At 44.8% G+C, this 16288-nt stretch overlaps 1 protein-coding gene across 1 annotated transcript in view; it reads right to left on the bottom strand.

The window, feature by feature from the left end:
• Window positions 1-16288, bottom strand: part of WWP2 (WW domain containing E3 ubiquitin protein ligase 2) — a 178671-nt gene that overhangs the window by 146345 nt on the left and 16038 nt on the right. Inside the window, exon 2 of the mRNA XM_007993797.3 lies at window positions 8030-8114. Coding sequence (XP_007991988.1) covers window positions 8030-8099 — 70 coding nt within the window. The 5' untranslated portion in view covers window positions 8100-8114. The remainder of the gene's footprint in view (window positions 1-8029; window positions 8115-16288) is intronic.

Raw genomic sequence — 16288 nt, 5'->3', positions numbered from 1 at the left:
TACCAAAAATACAAAAATTAGCTGGGCATGGTGGGGCACAACAGTAGTCCCAGCTACTCAGGAGGCTGAGGCATGAGAATTGTTTGAACCCAGGAGGCGGAGGTTACAGTGAGCTGAGACTGCACTCCAGCCTGGGTGATGGAGCAAGACTCTCAAAAAAAAAAAAAAAACTCTTATTTTGAAGTTTCCAATCTATAGCAAAATTGAAATAGAATAATAGATACTGTATACTCTTCTACTCTTCACCAATTGTTATCATTTTGCCACATTTGCTTTCTGTTCTATGTGTCTATAGAATCACTACCCAAGAGAACTTCCATGATGACGAACATGTTCCATTTTCAGTGCTGCCCAAAACATTGCATGAGACACACGTGGCTACTGACACTTGAAATATGGCTAGTGCAAATAAGGATATGATTTTTAATTGCTCTATAATTGTAATTTAAGTGTAAATAGTTCTATGTGGCTTCAGTGACTATTCTATTGGACACCACAGGTTATAGATAAATGCCATCTATGTCTTTGTTTGTGTGTGTGTGTGTGTGTCCACACTTTTTTTCCTTGGTAAAACCATTTAAAAGTAAGTTGTAGACCGGCTGGAGTGCAGTGGCACGATCACGGCTCACTGCAGCCTCGACCTCCCCAGCTGAAGCGATCCTCCCACCTCAGCTTCCTGAGTAGCTGGGACTACCAGCGCGCACCACCACACCTGGCTAACTTTTTAATTTTTTTTGTAGAGACGGAGTTTCACCCCATTGGCCAGGCTGATCTTGAACTCCTGGCTCAAGGAATCTGCCTGGACTCAAGCGATCCACCCGCCAGAGCTTCCCAAAGTGCGGGCATCACAAACATGAGCCACTGCCCAGTCCCCAGACATATTTTTAAAGCTATTTTTCCCCCAATTCAGCATCTAATCAATATATACAAATTGCCTGTGGCTACTATCTCCTTAATCTTTTAAAGTCTAGAGCATCCTCCCGTCTTTTCCATGGCAATGATTTTTGTTTGCTTAACTTTTTGGGTTTTTTCTTTTATAATCCCAGCAGCTTTGCCAAGGCAACAATGATTTTTAAAGACTTCCACCAGCTGTTTTAAAGAATGCACCAAATTCTACATTTTTCTGATTGTGAAACTGCCTCTGCAAATTCTACATTTTTCTGATTGTGAAACTGCCTCTGCAAAATTATGAGAAAGAAATCAGACATAGTTGGATCCATCTTACTTCTGATGTCTAAGCTGTCCTTGGTCATTCCTGGGCAAGGGCCAAGCTAATTTTGGGAGAAATTTAGTTTATAGTTTCTTTTTTTTTTTTTTTTTTTTTTTTTTGAGACAGGATCTCCCTCTGCCGCCCAGGCTGGAGTGCAGTGGTGCAATCTCATCTCACTGAAGCCTCCACCTCTGGGACTCAAGCGATCTTCCCACCTCAGCCTCTCAAGTAGCTAGGACTACAGGTGTCAGCCACCATGCCTGGCTCATATTTGTATTTTTTGTAGAGACAGGGTTTCCATGTTGCCCAGACTGGTCTCAAACTTTAAGCTTGAGCTCAAAACCATCCACCCACTTCAGCCTCCCAAAGTACTGGGATTACAGGCATGAGCCACCACACCCAGCCTACAGATTAATCTTAAAGCAAGGATAGCTAGGCATGGTGGCTTACGCCTATAATGCCAGAACTTTGAGAGGCCAAGGCAGACAGATCACTTGAGACCAAGAGTTCGAAACCAGTCTGGCCAACTTGGTGAAATCCCATCTCTACTACAAACACAAAACTTAGCTGGGCGTGGTGGTGCACACCTGTAGTCCCAGCTACTCGGGAGGCTGAAATACGAGAATCGCTTGATCCCAGGAGGCAGAAGGTGCAGTAAGCTGAGATTGCGCCAATGCACTCCAGCCTGGGTGACAGAGAAAGACCCTGTCTCAAAAAACAAAACAAAAAAAAGCAAGGATAATAACAGCCCTTCCCAAAACTAAACCACCTTTGTAAAATTAATCAATAGCCACAAAGTTAGGATTATGGGAGGGGCTTGAATTCTAATAAGAGGTAGGTACAGTTTTTATAATCCCTTACTGCTCAGGAGTCATGTAGCCAGAGGTCACAAGATTTGTGACTTCCCCAATTGCTCCCATAGATAACATCGCTATTGCAGAACCTCAGGTTGGTCTTTTGAGATTTTTTCTGACTTTCTGGCAATCTACTGACCTTGCCTGGGCCCGTGACTTGACTCATGACACAAATTATTCTGTGGCCCCACCCAGAAGTGGACTCAGCACAGGAGGACCGTTTTCCACACTTCCATAATCTCATCCCCAACCAATGAGCAGCACCCATTCCCTAGTCCCCTGCCTGGCAAATTGTCTATAAAAACCCTAACCTCTGAGCCTCCAGGGAGACTAATCTGAGTGATAACTCTGTCCCCCGTATAGCCTATTTTGTGTCAATTAAACTCTCTAATGCAATGCTACAGTCTCAGCGAATTTATTTATTTTATTTTTAAGATAGAGCTTCACTCTGTCACCCAGGCTGGAGTGCAGTGGTGCAATCTCCACTCACTGCACCCTCCGCCTCCCAGGTGCAAGCAATTCTCTGCCTCAGCCTTCTAATTAGCTGGGATTACAGGCGCCTAACACCACACCTGGCTAACTTTTTTGTATTTTTAGTAGAGACGGGGGTTTCACCATCTTGGCCAGGCTGGTCTTGAACTCCTAATCTCGTGATCTACCCACCTCGGCCTCCCAAAGTGCTCTGATTACAGGCATGGGTCACCGCGCCCAGCAGTGAATTTATTTTGTCTGTGGAGTGGGCAAGAAGAATCTACTGGGTGATTACAATTGTTTCCTCATGATTAGACTCAGTTTAAAGGCCAGGCACAGTGGCTCACCCTATAATCGCGGCACTTTGGGAGGCTGAGGCAGAAGGGCCACCTGAGCCCAGGAGTTTGAGACAAGCCTAGGCACCACAGCAAGACCCCAAATCTACAAAAAATAAAATATTAGCCAGGTGTAGTGGCTCACACCTGTAGTTCCATTTACTCGGGACATAGGAGGATCCCCGGAGCCCAGGAGGTCGAGGCTGCAGTGAGCTGTAATTGTGCCACTGCACTCTAGCTTAGGTGACAGAGTGAGACTCTGACTCAAAAGAAAGAAGAAGGCCGGGCGCGGTGGCTCAAGCCTGTAATCCCAGCACTTTGGGAGGCCGAGACGGGCGGATCACAAGGTCAGGAGATCGAGACCATCCTGGCTAACACGGTGAAACCCCGTCTCTACTAAAAAATACAAAAAATTAGCCGGGCGAGGTGGCGGCGCCTGTAGTCCCAGCTACTTGGGAGGCTGAGGCAGGAGAATGGCATGAACCCGGGAGGCGGAGCTTGCAGTGAGCTGAGATCCGGCCACTGCACTCCAGCCTGGGCGACAGAGCCAGACTCCGTCTCAAAAAAAAAAAAAAAAAAAAAAAAAAAAAGAAAGAAGAATACTACATAAGTTATGTCATGTACCTATTATCACATACATTAGGTTGTCCTGCGACTGGGGATACTAAGTTTGAACCCCTGCTTAATGTAGAGTTGGCCAGGCCTCTCCTCTGACACATTTGTAACCTACAGTTAACAGGCAGGGTGATATTTTGAATGTTTCTTGTTCTTAAAAGACAGGCCAAAACAAAGATATGAGCAAGTTTATCTAGAAAGTCTATTTCATGAAATATATCTTTACACACGGAGTCACGACTTTATGTGGGATTTAGCTTTTAAAGTCAACAAATCAGGCGAAAATCACATAATGACAAAATTATACACTGAAAAAGCTCTTAAGGAGGGACCACAATAGAGTCTGGAATCTGCTCTCAGTAAGTTCCAAACAGCTCGTTTTTTGTTTTATTATACTATGCTTTTCAGAGATCAATTTTTCAGTGTTTCTCTAGTAAAATATCAAATAAAATAGCTGGCCTACGTTTAAGCACCTCGACGCATTTAAAAATATACCTTAAAACACCAGGATCACACTGTGGGCAGGCACAAGGGAGCTGGGAACCACGCAGTCACACCCTACAGGTTACACTATCAGCTTTCTTCACGTGGATCACCTGAGGTCAGGAGTTTGCGACCAGCTTGACCAAAATGGTGAAACCCCATCTCTACTAAAAATACAAAAATAAGCTAGGTGTGGTGGCAGAAGCTTATAATCCCAGCTTCTCCAGAGGCTGAGGCAGGAGAATCACTTGAACCTGGGAGGCAGAGGTTGCAGTGAGCCGAGATCACGCCACTGCACTCCAGCCTGGACAACAAGAGTGAAACTCCGTCTCAAAAAAAAAAAAAAAACGCAAAGAAAAGAAGAGAAATGAGTGTGCGTGGCTGAATAACATGGCCCCAAAACAAAGACCTCAGGACGTTACCAGGTCCGACGGGCCGACTTCTGCTTTGACCTAGACTTGCTAATTATTAGCTAAGGTAATAAAGTCTGTAGTCCCCAGTTTAAAACCATATCCATTCACTCTAACTCATCTCCCTACTCAAAAGGGCAGAAGCAGGCAAAAGACTCCAAGAAACATAATTAAAATATTTCAAGACTACAAAAAAAATCAATAACGTAATAAGAAACAGGCAAAGAACATGAACAGGCAATCCATAGAAAAGGAAATACAACTGCCCTTAAATATGTAAGATGCTAAACACCTTTGCTGGGTACAGTGGTTCACACCTGTAATCCCAGCACTTTGGGAGGCTGAGGCAGGAGAATCACTTTAACCTGGGAGGAAGAAGTTGCAGTGAGCCGAGATAGCACCACTGCACTCAGCTTTGTCTGCCTCAGCCTCCCAAAGTGCTGGGATTACAGGTGTGAGCCTCCGCACCCAGGCAATCAACCGTTTCTGTTATTGGCAAGGCTTTCGGTCAACAGTAGGCTGTAAGTAAAGTTTTGGGGGAGTCAAAAGTTACATGTGGATTTTTTTACTGAGCAAAGAATCAGCACCCCGATCCTCATGCTGTTCAAGGGTCAAATGCGTAAGTAAAGAGGTGAGAAATAAAACTACACTAAGGGCCAGGTGCGGTGGCTCATGCCTGTAATCCCAGCACTGTGGGAGGCCAAGGCGGGTGGATCACGAGGTCGGGAGATCGAGACCATCCTGGCTAACACGGCGAAACCCCGTCTCTACTAAAAATACAAAAAAATTAGCCGGGCGTGGTGGCGGGCGCCTGTAGTCCCAGCTACTCTGGAGGCTGTGGCAGGAGAATGGCGTGAACCCGGGAGGCAGAGCTTGCAGTGAGCCGAGATCATGCCACTGCACTCCAGCCTGGGTGACAGAGCGAGACTCCATCTCAAAAAAAAAAAAAAAACTACACTGAGAACACAAGCTTGCACCAATGCAACAGGCAAAAGTTAAAAGTCTGACAACATTGTGCTGGTAAAGATATGGGGAAACAGGCACTCTCGCACATTGCTAGACGAGTATTCCTTCCAAGGAAGGCAATCTGGCTCTCAAAATTACAAAAATGCATCCCTTTTGGTGTATCTTAGAAAAGACACACAAGAAACATACTATTGGTTTCTTCCAAGCAGGAGCACTAAAGGACTGGAGGAAAGAATTTTGAACTACAGGAGGCCGGGCATGGTGGCTCACAACTGTAATCCCAGCACTCTGGGAGGCTGAGGCAGGGAGATCATGAGGTTATGAGTTTGAAGCCGGCCTGCCCAATATGGTGAAACCCCGTCTCTAGTAAAAATACAAAAAGTAGCCAGGCGTGGTGGTGCACGCCTGTAGTCCCAGCTACTCAGGAAGCTGAGGCAGAAGAATTGCTTGAACCCAGGAGGCGGAGGTTGCAGTGAGCCGAGATCACGCCATGGCATTCCAGCCTGGGCAACAGAGCGAGACTCCATCTCAAAACAAACAAACAAACAAACAAAAAGTTAGCTGGGTAAGGTGGCACACACCTGTAATCCCAGCTACTTGGGAGGCTGAGACAGGAGAATCGCTTTAACCTGGGAGGAAGAAGTTGCAGTGAGCCGAGATAGCACCACTGCACTCCAGCCTGGGCGACAGAGCAAGACTGTCTCAAAATATAATAACATTAAAAATTAAGATTTTTGAACTACATGAGTATATCATATAAATAACATTTACATTTCAAAAATACTCAAGAAAAATATTCCCAAGAGACACAATTTTGCCTCTGGAGGACCAGGCTGAGGGGCCTGAGCTCAGATACTGAGAGTCACTCTCCCATCTGTGATGGCTGCAGAGCTATGGAACTCGAAGCAACATTCTTTCATTCAGGCCCTATTGAATGAGGGCCCACTATGTGTCAGGCACTGTTCTAGCGGCTAGGGTAGTTAACAGTGACCAAAGCAGGCAAAAATCTCTTATTGTGGATACATTTTATTGAAGGAGACAGTCAACAAATGAAATAAATTAATTAAACAGGGACAAGGGCTGAGAAGAAAAATATAAAGAAGGGAGGGAAATAGATGTGAAGTCAATGAGGAAGGTGGCTTTGGATCAGGGGATCAGGAAGAGGGTGGCTTTTGAGAACAGGCCTAAGGAAGTAAGGAAGCGAAAAGCATTTCACTCAGAGGGAACGGTAAGTGCAAAGGCCTGGAGGCAGACACCTGCCCAGTGTATTCACTGAAGAGCAAGGAGGCTGGCACAGAGAGAATGTAGACCAGGAACAGGAGATGAGAAATGCGGGGTGGGGAAGGGTCCCATCCCATGGGACCTTCGGCTTCTACTGTGAAATGGAGCACCCTTGAACAGTTTGAGCAGAGGAGTGACAAGACCCAGATTGCTTTTTTTTTTTTTTTGGAGACATGGTCTCGCTCTGCTCTGTTACCCAGGCTGGAGTGTGGTGGCACAATCACAGCCTACTGCAACGTCGAACTCCTGGGCTCAAGCGATCTTCCTGCCTCAGCCTCCAATTTTTAGTAGAGACAGGGGTCTCGCTCTGTTGCTCAGGCTGGTCTCAAACTCCTGGGCTCAGGTGATCCTCCTGCCTTGGCCGTCCAAAGTGCTGATATTACAGGTATGAGCCACCACACCTGACCCCAGTTTACATTTTAACAAGATCACTGGCTGCTGTGTAACCAACAAACTGAAGGAGGGCAAAGCGGAGAAGCAGAGAGACAGGACAGGAGTCTACTGCCTTAACCCAGGGTGGAGACAATGGTGGCCTGGACTAGGCTGCGACCTAGGGGTGGTGAGAAGTGGCTGAATGTTGAGTGACACATTTTGAGGATCGAGTCAACCAGACATGCTGATGGGCTGATATAGACAATGAGGAAGAAAAACCAGGACCTCAGCTATAGACAGGCTAAATTCTAGATGTTTAGTAAATATTCAAGCGAAGGTAACTGGCTACTGGTTATAAATCAGGAGTTCAGAGGAAAAGCCCAGAGGAGTGATCTTCTGTTGGTGGCATTTAAAGCCATGAGGTTGGATGAGGCACCTAGGGAGTGAGTGTAGGTAGCAATGAGGGCCAGGGCATGAAGAGATCACCATTTTATTTTATTGTTTTCATTTTATTTTGTTTTTGGGATAGGGTCTCACCCTGTCACCCAGGCTGGAGTGCAGTGGTGCGATCACAGCTCACTGCAGACTTGAACTCCCAGGCTCAAGCAATTCTCCTTCCACTTCAGCCTCCTTAGTAGCTGGGACCAGCTAGCGTGAACCACCATGCCTGGCTAATTATTTTATGTTCTGTAGAGAGGGCTTCCCTATGTTTCCCAGGCTGGTCTTGAACTTCTGGGCTTAAGGGATCCTCCTGTCTCAGCCTCCCAAATTGCTGAATTACAGGCATGAGCCACTGCACCTGGCCTGAAATCACCATTTTAGATAATTTTAGCCAAAAGTTCCTTATTTTCCTGCTCCTTTATTTTCTTTCTTCTTCAAGAATTACAGCTACAAGACGATAATGACATGAGAATAAATAATTAACACCCGTAAGCTATTTCACAAAATTTGGCTCCCCAGACCAAGGCGTGGTTAGATTCCCCCTCTTCCCAGGCCGTAGACAAGATAAAGACGTTATACAGTGCCACTCACCTTTCAAAGTGAGCTGAGACTTCTCAAAAGGCAGGGCCACTCCTGCCCGGCTAGAGCTGGCAGATGCCATATCATCACCGTGAAGCTGTAAGACAAACAGAAAGAGAAGTGAGAGAATATCTGATAAGAAGACAGAGGAGTTGAACTCAATTTCAATATTTAAGCTTAAAGAGACAGAGGCAAAAAAACAGAAACGTCCAAGCAACTGCAACCAGAGTATAGTTTGTCTAATAATGACTTAATGAACCTGGACCGGTCTTAGGATAGACTAGAAAGGACACAGGACTGTTACAACAAAGTCTAGAGGAGGCAGAGTCTAATAAGACATCTCCGCCAGGCATGGTGGCTCACGCCTGTAATTCCAGCACTTTGGGAGGCCGAGATGGGCGGATCACCTGAGGTCAGGAGCTCGTGACCAGCCTGACCAACATGGCGAAACCCCGTCTCTACTAAAAAATACAAAGTTACCCAGGCGTGGTGGCACATGCCTGTAATCTCAGCAACTCCTGAGGCTGAGGCAGGAGAATCGCTTGAGCCCAGGAGGCGAAGGTTGCAGTGAGCCAAGATCGGCCATTGCACTCCAGCCTGGGCAACAAAAGCGAAACTCCATTTCAAAAAAAAAAAAAAGATTGGGCGCAGTTCACGCCTGTAATCCCAGCACTTTGAGAGGCGGGTAGATTATGAGGTCAGGAGTTCAAGACCAGCCTGGCCAAAATGGTGAAATCCCATCTCTACTAAAAATACAAAAAAATTAGCCAGGCATGGTGGCAGGCACCTGTAATCCCAGCTACTCAGGAGGCTGAGGCAAAGAATTGCTTGAACCCGGAAGGTGGAGCTTGCAGTAATCCGAGGTCGTGCCATTGCACTCTAGCCTGGACGACAGAGCAAGACGCTGTCTCAAAAAAGGAAGAAGAAAAAAAAAAAAGACATCACAGATTCACAGCAGAAAGACAGCTAATCTAGTGTGTTACCTATGGAGCAAGTTGGCTGCAAACACCTCAAGGAGGGTCTCTGGCCAAATGAGTAGAATCTGATAGTAATCCTTGCTAAAAGTATAATGCAAAAAGAAAAAAAAAAAGGAAAGGGAAAAAGAAGACAACTAATATAATTCTTTAAATGGGTAGGCTGGGTGCAGTGGCTCACTTTGGGAGGCCAAGGCAGGTGGATCATCTGAGGTCAGGAGTTTGAGACCAGCCTGGCCATAATGATGAAACCCCATCTACACTAAAAAACAAAAAATTTGTCAGGGGTGGTAGTGGATGCCTTAATTCCAGCTACTCAAGAGGCTGAGGCAGGAGAATTGCTTGAACTCGGGAAGTGGAGGTTGCAGTGAGCCGAGATTATGTCATTGCACTCCAGCCTGGGTAACAGAGCAAGACTCAGTCTCAAAAAAACAAAACAAAAAGGTGTGCAGCATCATTAGCCATGAGGTGTCCCTGTCATTCTGTGTTGGCTAGAAGCAAGTCTATCTTGTACTTTGAATGGATCTTTTGCTTGTATGTGATTTTGGAACATCATCATTTGACATTTGAAAAATATTGGTTCATTGAGTTATGCAGATTTTCCAAATGTTGACACATTTCATTATGCAATATCCAAAAATCACATTTGTGAATGTCACCACTGATCTCATCAGATAAGTCTTTAAGCACTGGGAAGCCATTGAGCTCTTGGTAGTAGATATAAGCATTCCAAAAGTCTGACTTTCACTTAAAAACTTTCACTTAAAAACTCGTATCTGCTCCCCCTTCCTCCCTCCTTCTATCATCTCTGCTACCTTGTCTTTTCTCTTTTTTTTTTTTTCCTTTTTTTTCTTGAGACAGAGTCTCACTCCGTCACCCAAGCTAGAGTGGTACAGTAGCACGATCTTGGCTCACTGCAATCTCCACCACCCAAGTTGAAGTGATTCTCGTGCCTCAGCCTTCTGAGTAGCTGGAATTAGAGGCACCAGCACCACTTGGCTAATTTTTGTATTTTTAGTAGAGATGGGGTTTCACCATGTTGGCCAAGCTGGTCTCGAACTCCTGACCTCAAGTGATCTGCCCGCCTCAACCTCCCAAAGTGCTGGGATTACCAGTGTGAGCCACTGCACTCGACCACTCTTTCTTTAAAAAAAAAAAAAAAAAAAACTCAAATTTTATCATTGGTAGCAAATACTGTGTTGTTTTCCTTGAAGTGTCGGGCTCACTTCATTCGTTTTCAAGAAAAGGCTTGCCAAATACCCAAATCTAGTAACACGTTTGTCTGTTAGACGTTTAAGTAAAAATGGTACTTCACCCAAAAAGCAATTAATTCAGCTCTCAATTCAAACAACCGTGCTTTTTCCCAACACACCATTATACTTCAACAGGAGGCAGAAGAGCTTTTGGAGTACTGCCCATTTTAGCACACAGAATATTTTATTTTCTAGCATTTTCATTTAACTTTTTTTTATTACACTTTACGTTCTAGGGTACACGTGCACAACGTGCAGGTTACATATGTATACATGTGCCACTTTGGTGTGCTGCACCCATTAACTCATCATTTACATTAGGTATATCTCCTAATGCTATCCCTCCCCGCTCCCCTCACCCCACAACAGGCCCTGGTGTGTGATGTTCCCCTTCCTGTGTCCAAGTGATCTCATTGTTCAATTCCCACCCATGAGTGAGAACATGCGGTTTGGTTTTCTGTTCTTGCGATAGTTTGCTGAGAATGATTGTTTCTAGCTGCATCCATGTCCCTACAAAGGACATGAATTCATCCTTCTTTATGGCTGCATAGTATTCCACGGTGTATATGTGCCATCTTTTCTTAATCCAGTCTGTCATTGATGGACATTTGGGTTGGTTCCAAGTCTTTGGTATTGTGAATAGTGTTGCAATAAACATACGTGCCAGCACACAGAATATTAAAAAGACATGCTCAGGACTCAAGACTTCATAAAATTAATGAATTTTACCACTTCATCAAGGACATTCTCAGGTGAACCTGGCTTTTTCTTTTCTTTATACTGAGAGTATGTATGGTGAAGAATACCATGACCACAGCAATAGCCCAATTGGTGCTAGCACCCATTGCTTTACTCACCTTTGCTTCTGGACCACTGGTGCAAATGGGATCACAGTGAAAAGGCAAAGTGTTACTGTCATTATGAAAATAGTTTCAGCCAGGCACGGTAGCTCACACCTGTATTCCCAGCGCTTTGGGAGGCCAAGGTGGGTGGATCACCTGAGGTCAAGAGTTCGAGACCAGCCTGACCAATATGCTGAAACCCCGTCTCTACTAAAAATACAAAAATTAGCCGGGCATGGTGGTGGGTGCCTGTAATCTCAGCTACTTGGGAGGCTGAGGCAGGAGAATTGCTGGAACCTGGGAGGCAGTTGCAGTGCACCGAGATCATGCCACTGCACTCCAGCCCGGGCGACAACAGCAAGACTCCGTTTCCAAAAAAAAACAGAAAGAAAATAGTTTCAACCTTGCAAAACCCTCAAAGAGTCTGGGAGGCCTCCCAATGTCGGAGGACCACACTTGAGAACTGACGCTGTTAAATTATTGTGCCTTTGTGTCTTATGTTTTTTAGAGACGGTATCTCACTCCGTCGCCCATGCTGGGAGTGAAGTGGCGTGAACATGCTCAGTGCAGCCTTAAACTCCTAGACTCGAGCAATCCTCTCACCGTGGCCTCCCAAGTAGCTGGGACTATAGATGTGCCACCACAACTCTACTATTTTGTTGTTGTTGTTGTTGTTATAGACAGGGTCTTACTACGTTGCCCAGACTAGTCTCAACTCCTAGCTTCAAGCTATCCTTCTGCCACAGCCTCCCAAAGTGCTGGGATTACAAGCATGAGCCACCGAGCCTGGCCAAAATTCCTGTTCTATTCAACATCATTAATACCTTCCGTCATTCTATTTGTATATGACCTCTCTCCCTGACTTCCCATTTTCTTTTTTGTTCTTCAGTATTATTATTATTACTATTTAGAAACAGGGTCTGGCTGTATTGCCCAGGCTAGAGTACAGTGGCTACTCACAGGCACAGTCATGGCTCACTGCAGCCTCGAACTTCTGCACTCAAAGGATCCCCTGCCTCAGCCTCCTGAATAGCTAAAATACAGGTTCAGACCACCAAGCCCAGTGCCTGACTTATCTTAATGAGTTGTTCAGCTTTAAAACATGGTTATTAACTCACCATATTACTCTAAGAATGAAAGCCCGTGGCTGGGAGCGGTGGCTCACACCTGTAAACCCAGCACTTTGGGAGGCCGACACAGGCAGATCACTTGAGGTTGAGTTGGAGACCAACCCGGCCAACATGATGAAACCCCATCTCTACTAAAAATACAAGAATTAGCTGGGCGTAGTGGCACACGCCTGTAATCCCAGCTATTCGGAGGCTGAGGCAGGAGAATTGCTTGAACCTGGGAAGCAGAGGTTGCAATGAGCTGAGATCATGCCACTGTACCCCAGCCTCGGGGAGAGAGTGAAACTCTGTCTCAAAAAAAAAAAAATGGACAAAAGCCCCTTATATGAGAATTAAATGTAGCTACAGGAGAGGCACAGTGGCTCACATCTGTAATCCCAGCACGCTGGGAGGCTGAGGCAAGAGGATCATGTGAGCCCAGGAATTCAAGACCAGCCTGGACAATACAGTGAGACCTTGGCTCTGTTTTATAATTTAAATTTAAAGTTAAATAAATGTAGCTACAGCTAAGTGACAATGATTTTGACATTTTCCATAGCTAAAGTCAAACAATTTCATGCTTCAAAATGTTTATCAAACTCGAACAGAATTTGTCTTACTTATGTGATACATCCAGTTTCCAAAAAGATTTAAAGTGGCTAGTTTTTCTAGACTAGTCTGTAATAAGCATTTGACTTCCAGTGGAAACCTCTGAAATGGTACTTAGCAAATGGAATACAATATCAAACTCTTCTTATCAAGAGCTCCAGAGAGACCTCCAGGTTACCAAATCCCACAGCGAATCTCCCTGTCCTCTTACATGACTGACCTATTGGCAGCATCTGACACAACTATCACCCTTTCTTCCTTTAACTGCTTTTCCTTCAGCTCTCAGGAAACCAGTCCTGCCTCATCCTCCTCCTACCCCACCTGAGCTTTCTCGGTTGGTTCCTGCCCCCTCCTCAACCTCAAGCAATCAATGTTCTACCTCTTCTCCATTACCTCATCCTGTCTCAGGCTTTGAATGCCATCCCTTTGTTTGTTTGTTTGTTTGTTTGAGATGGAGTCTCACCCTATCACCCAGACTGGAGTACAGTGACACTATCTCAGCTCACTGTAACCTCTGCTTCCCGGGTTCAAGAGATTCTCCTGCCTCAGCCTCCCTAGTAGCTGGGATTACAGACACCCACTACCATGCCCAGCTAACTTTTGTATTTTCAGTAGAGACAGGGTTTCACCATGTTGGCCAGGATGGTCTCGAACTCCTGACCTCAGGTGATCCGCCCACCTCAGCCTCCCAAAGTGCTGGGATTACAGGTGTAAGCCACTGTGCCCAGCTCCGGAAACTTAACAGCGTTGAGAGGTGGGGCCTTGAGGAGGTGATTGTCATAAGGGCAGATTGATGTTACTTCAGGGCTGGGGCCGTTATCTCAAGAGCAGGTTTATTATAAAAGCAAGTTCAGCCCCCCACGTTTCTTTCTCGCTCTCCTGCCTTTCCTTTCATTTGGGATGTGGAGTACAAAGGCCCTCACCAGGATGTGGGCCCAGCACCTTGGACTTCCCAGACTCAAATACAAAGAATAAATCTCTTCTTTGTAAATTACCTAGTCTCTTTATAAATTATCCCGTTTCTATTACCCAATTATGGAAACACAAAATGAACTAAGACACCGTCTAACTCAGAATAAAAGGCGGCAGGTGCAGTGGCTCATGCCTATAATCCTAGCACTTAGGGAAGCCAAGGCGGGCAAATCATCTTGTGCTCAGGAGTTCAAGACCAGCCTGGGCAACATGGTCAAACTCCATCTCTCCAAAAAAATACAAAAATTAGCTGGGTGTGATGGCACGTGCCTAGGTCCCAGGTAATCGGAAGGCAGAATTGGGAGGATTGCTTGAGCCCAGGAGGTCAAGGCTGCAGTGAGCCATGATTGTGCCACCGCACTCCAGCCTGGGTGACACAGTGAGACCCTGTCTGAAAAACAAAAACAAAAACAGAGTGAAAGCCAAAAACCTGCAAATGACCTTTGATGCCCTATGCAATACCCTCCCCCCATCTCCACACACCTCTCGGACCTCACAGCCCATTTCCTGCTCCCCAGTATCCCCCCACCCTCACCATGCTCTGACCCTGCCACGCAGGCCTCCTCACTGTTCAACTATCCCTTGAACGTGCAGACAGACTCCCATCTCAGTTTGTTTGGTTTTTTTTTTCCTTTTTTAAAGCCAAATTTAGCACTCGGGGGTTGTATACAAACTTTAGTGACACTAATATTAGTAAGTTCTGATAACCCACTACCATGGGCCCAACCTCTTTTTTTGAGACAGGGTCTAGCCCTGTTGCCCAGGATGGAGTGCAGTGACATGATCATAGCTCACTACAACCTTGACCTCCTGGGTTCCAGTGATCCTCCCGCCTCAGCCTCCTGAGTAGCTGAAACTCCAGGCATGTGCCACCACATCCAGCTACTTTTTTTCCTTTTTTATTTATTTATGTATTTATTTTTTGTAGAGATAGGATCTCACCATCTTGCCCAGGCCAGTCCTGAACTCCTGGCCTCAGGCAATCCTCTCAGCCCCACCTTCCAAAGTGCTGCATTACAGGCATGAGCCATTTCACCAGGACAAAAAGATGATGTTTTGATTCCCTTAGGCTAAATTTGTCTTGGCAAAGCAGTAAAAAGGTCAGCTCTCTTTTTTTTGCTACCCATCAGATTAGAAAGAGATGAGAAGCCTGACAATAAGTGTTGGTGAGAAGTCTTACATGCCTGCGGAGGCAGCGCACATGAGATAGATGGTAACTGACAACCTCCGGCAGAGTTAAAGACACGTAATTCTGGACCCACCAGGATTCTCCTCCTAGGCATTTGCAGAGGGAGAAATTCTCCAACACACACAAAAGAGGCCATGTTCAAGGATGTTCATCATAGCAGTATTTGTAATGGTAAAAAATTATAAACAACTTAAATACCCAACAATGGGGGAATGGATACATTGTGATATATTTCTAAAACGGAAAGCTATGTATATAGTACCTGAAATATATGAATTTAATCCACATGTACAAATCCCAAACGATAATGCCAAGAGGGGGAAAAAAAAAAGCAGGTGGCAGCCTTAGTACAGTATCTATGGTGTACACTTGAGCTTACACAAAACAACTGTATATGTTGTTGTTGTGAACACACAAATGTTTAAAAGTATAAAAGCACGATGGGAAGGAACCACACCAAGTTCAAAACAGAAGTTCCCTCTAGGGTAGGGGAGGAGGGAGCAAGGGAATTGGAGTGAGGAAAGAGACCAAAGGAACCTCAACTGTATCTGCAACATTTTCTCTCTCAAAGAAAAAAGTTCTGGAGCAAATATGGTAAAATGTTCATATTCATTAAATCCAGATGGTGGTTTTTATGACTGTTATCTTCATCTCTGAACCATTTTATATGTTTGATCTCTTTCATAATTGAAAAATAATTTTAAGGGGAGGCAAAAGATTGTATCTTGAATAATGCAGGAAATATTATAAATAATTATAAATTGAGCCTTGGGGCTTTTAGTTAACAGGGGTTAAAGCACTAAAAGCTGGAAATCTATTATTTATAGACTTTAAAAATAAAAGAATATTTTAGAAATCTTTACTTCTATTGGGATTCTTTCTTTCCTAAGGCAACTCAACTAATGGTAGTTTTTAAACTATCTTATTCTCCTGAACTGTAGCAGTTTTGAGCCTTTGGTCCTAACTCTTAAAGAACGAAACTTGAAGCCCATACATGGCCTGTTCAACAGGAAAAAGACCGGATTTTTTCATCTACACTTCATGGCTGCAAAACTAAAACAATCAGATAAATTCTAAAGAAGGCTCAGAAGGAACAAAGACAACTGGGAAGGCAGGAGAAACAGGGTAGATAACATCACCATGTTTTCTTTCTCCAGTGTCTTTTAAAACTGCAGTCCACTGTCAATAAACAGTAATCCATGTTATTCTATAGAGCTTCGTCTGGAGTTCCAGGTTTAATTAGCAAGATACCACCCTGACATTATATACTATAGGCATTTGGAATTAGAAAACCTTTCCAATTGATGCATAAAGAGAAATAAC

This window comes from Chlorocebus sabaeus, chromosome 5, assembly GCF_047675955.1.
Source record: "Chlorocebus sabaeus isolate Y175 chromosome 5, mChlSab1.0.hap1, whole genome shotgun sequence".
In the NCBI taxonomy this organism is placed as follows: Eukaryota; Metazoa; Chordata; class Mammalia; order Primates; family Cercopithecidae; genus Chlorocebus; species Chlorocebus sabaeus.
The sequence above is the reverse complement of the archived record's forward strand: the minus strand, read 5'-3'. Positions and strand labels throughout refer to the sequence as shown.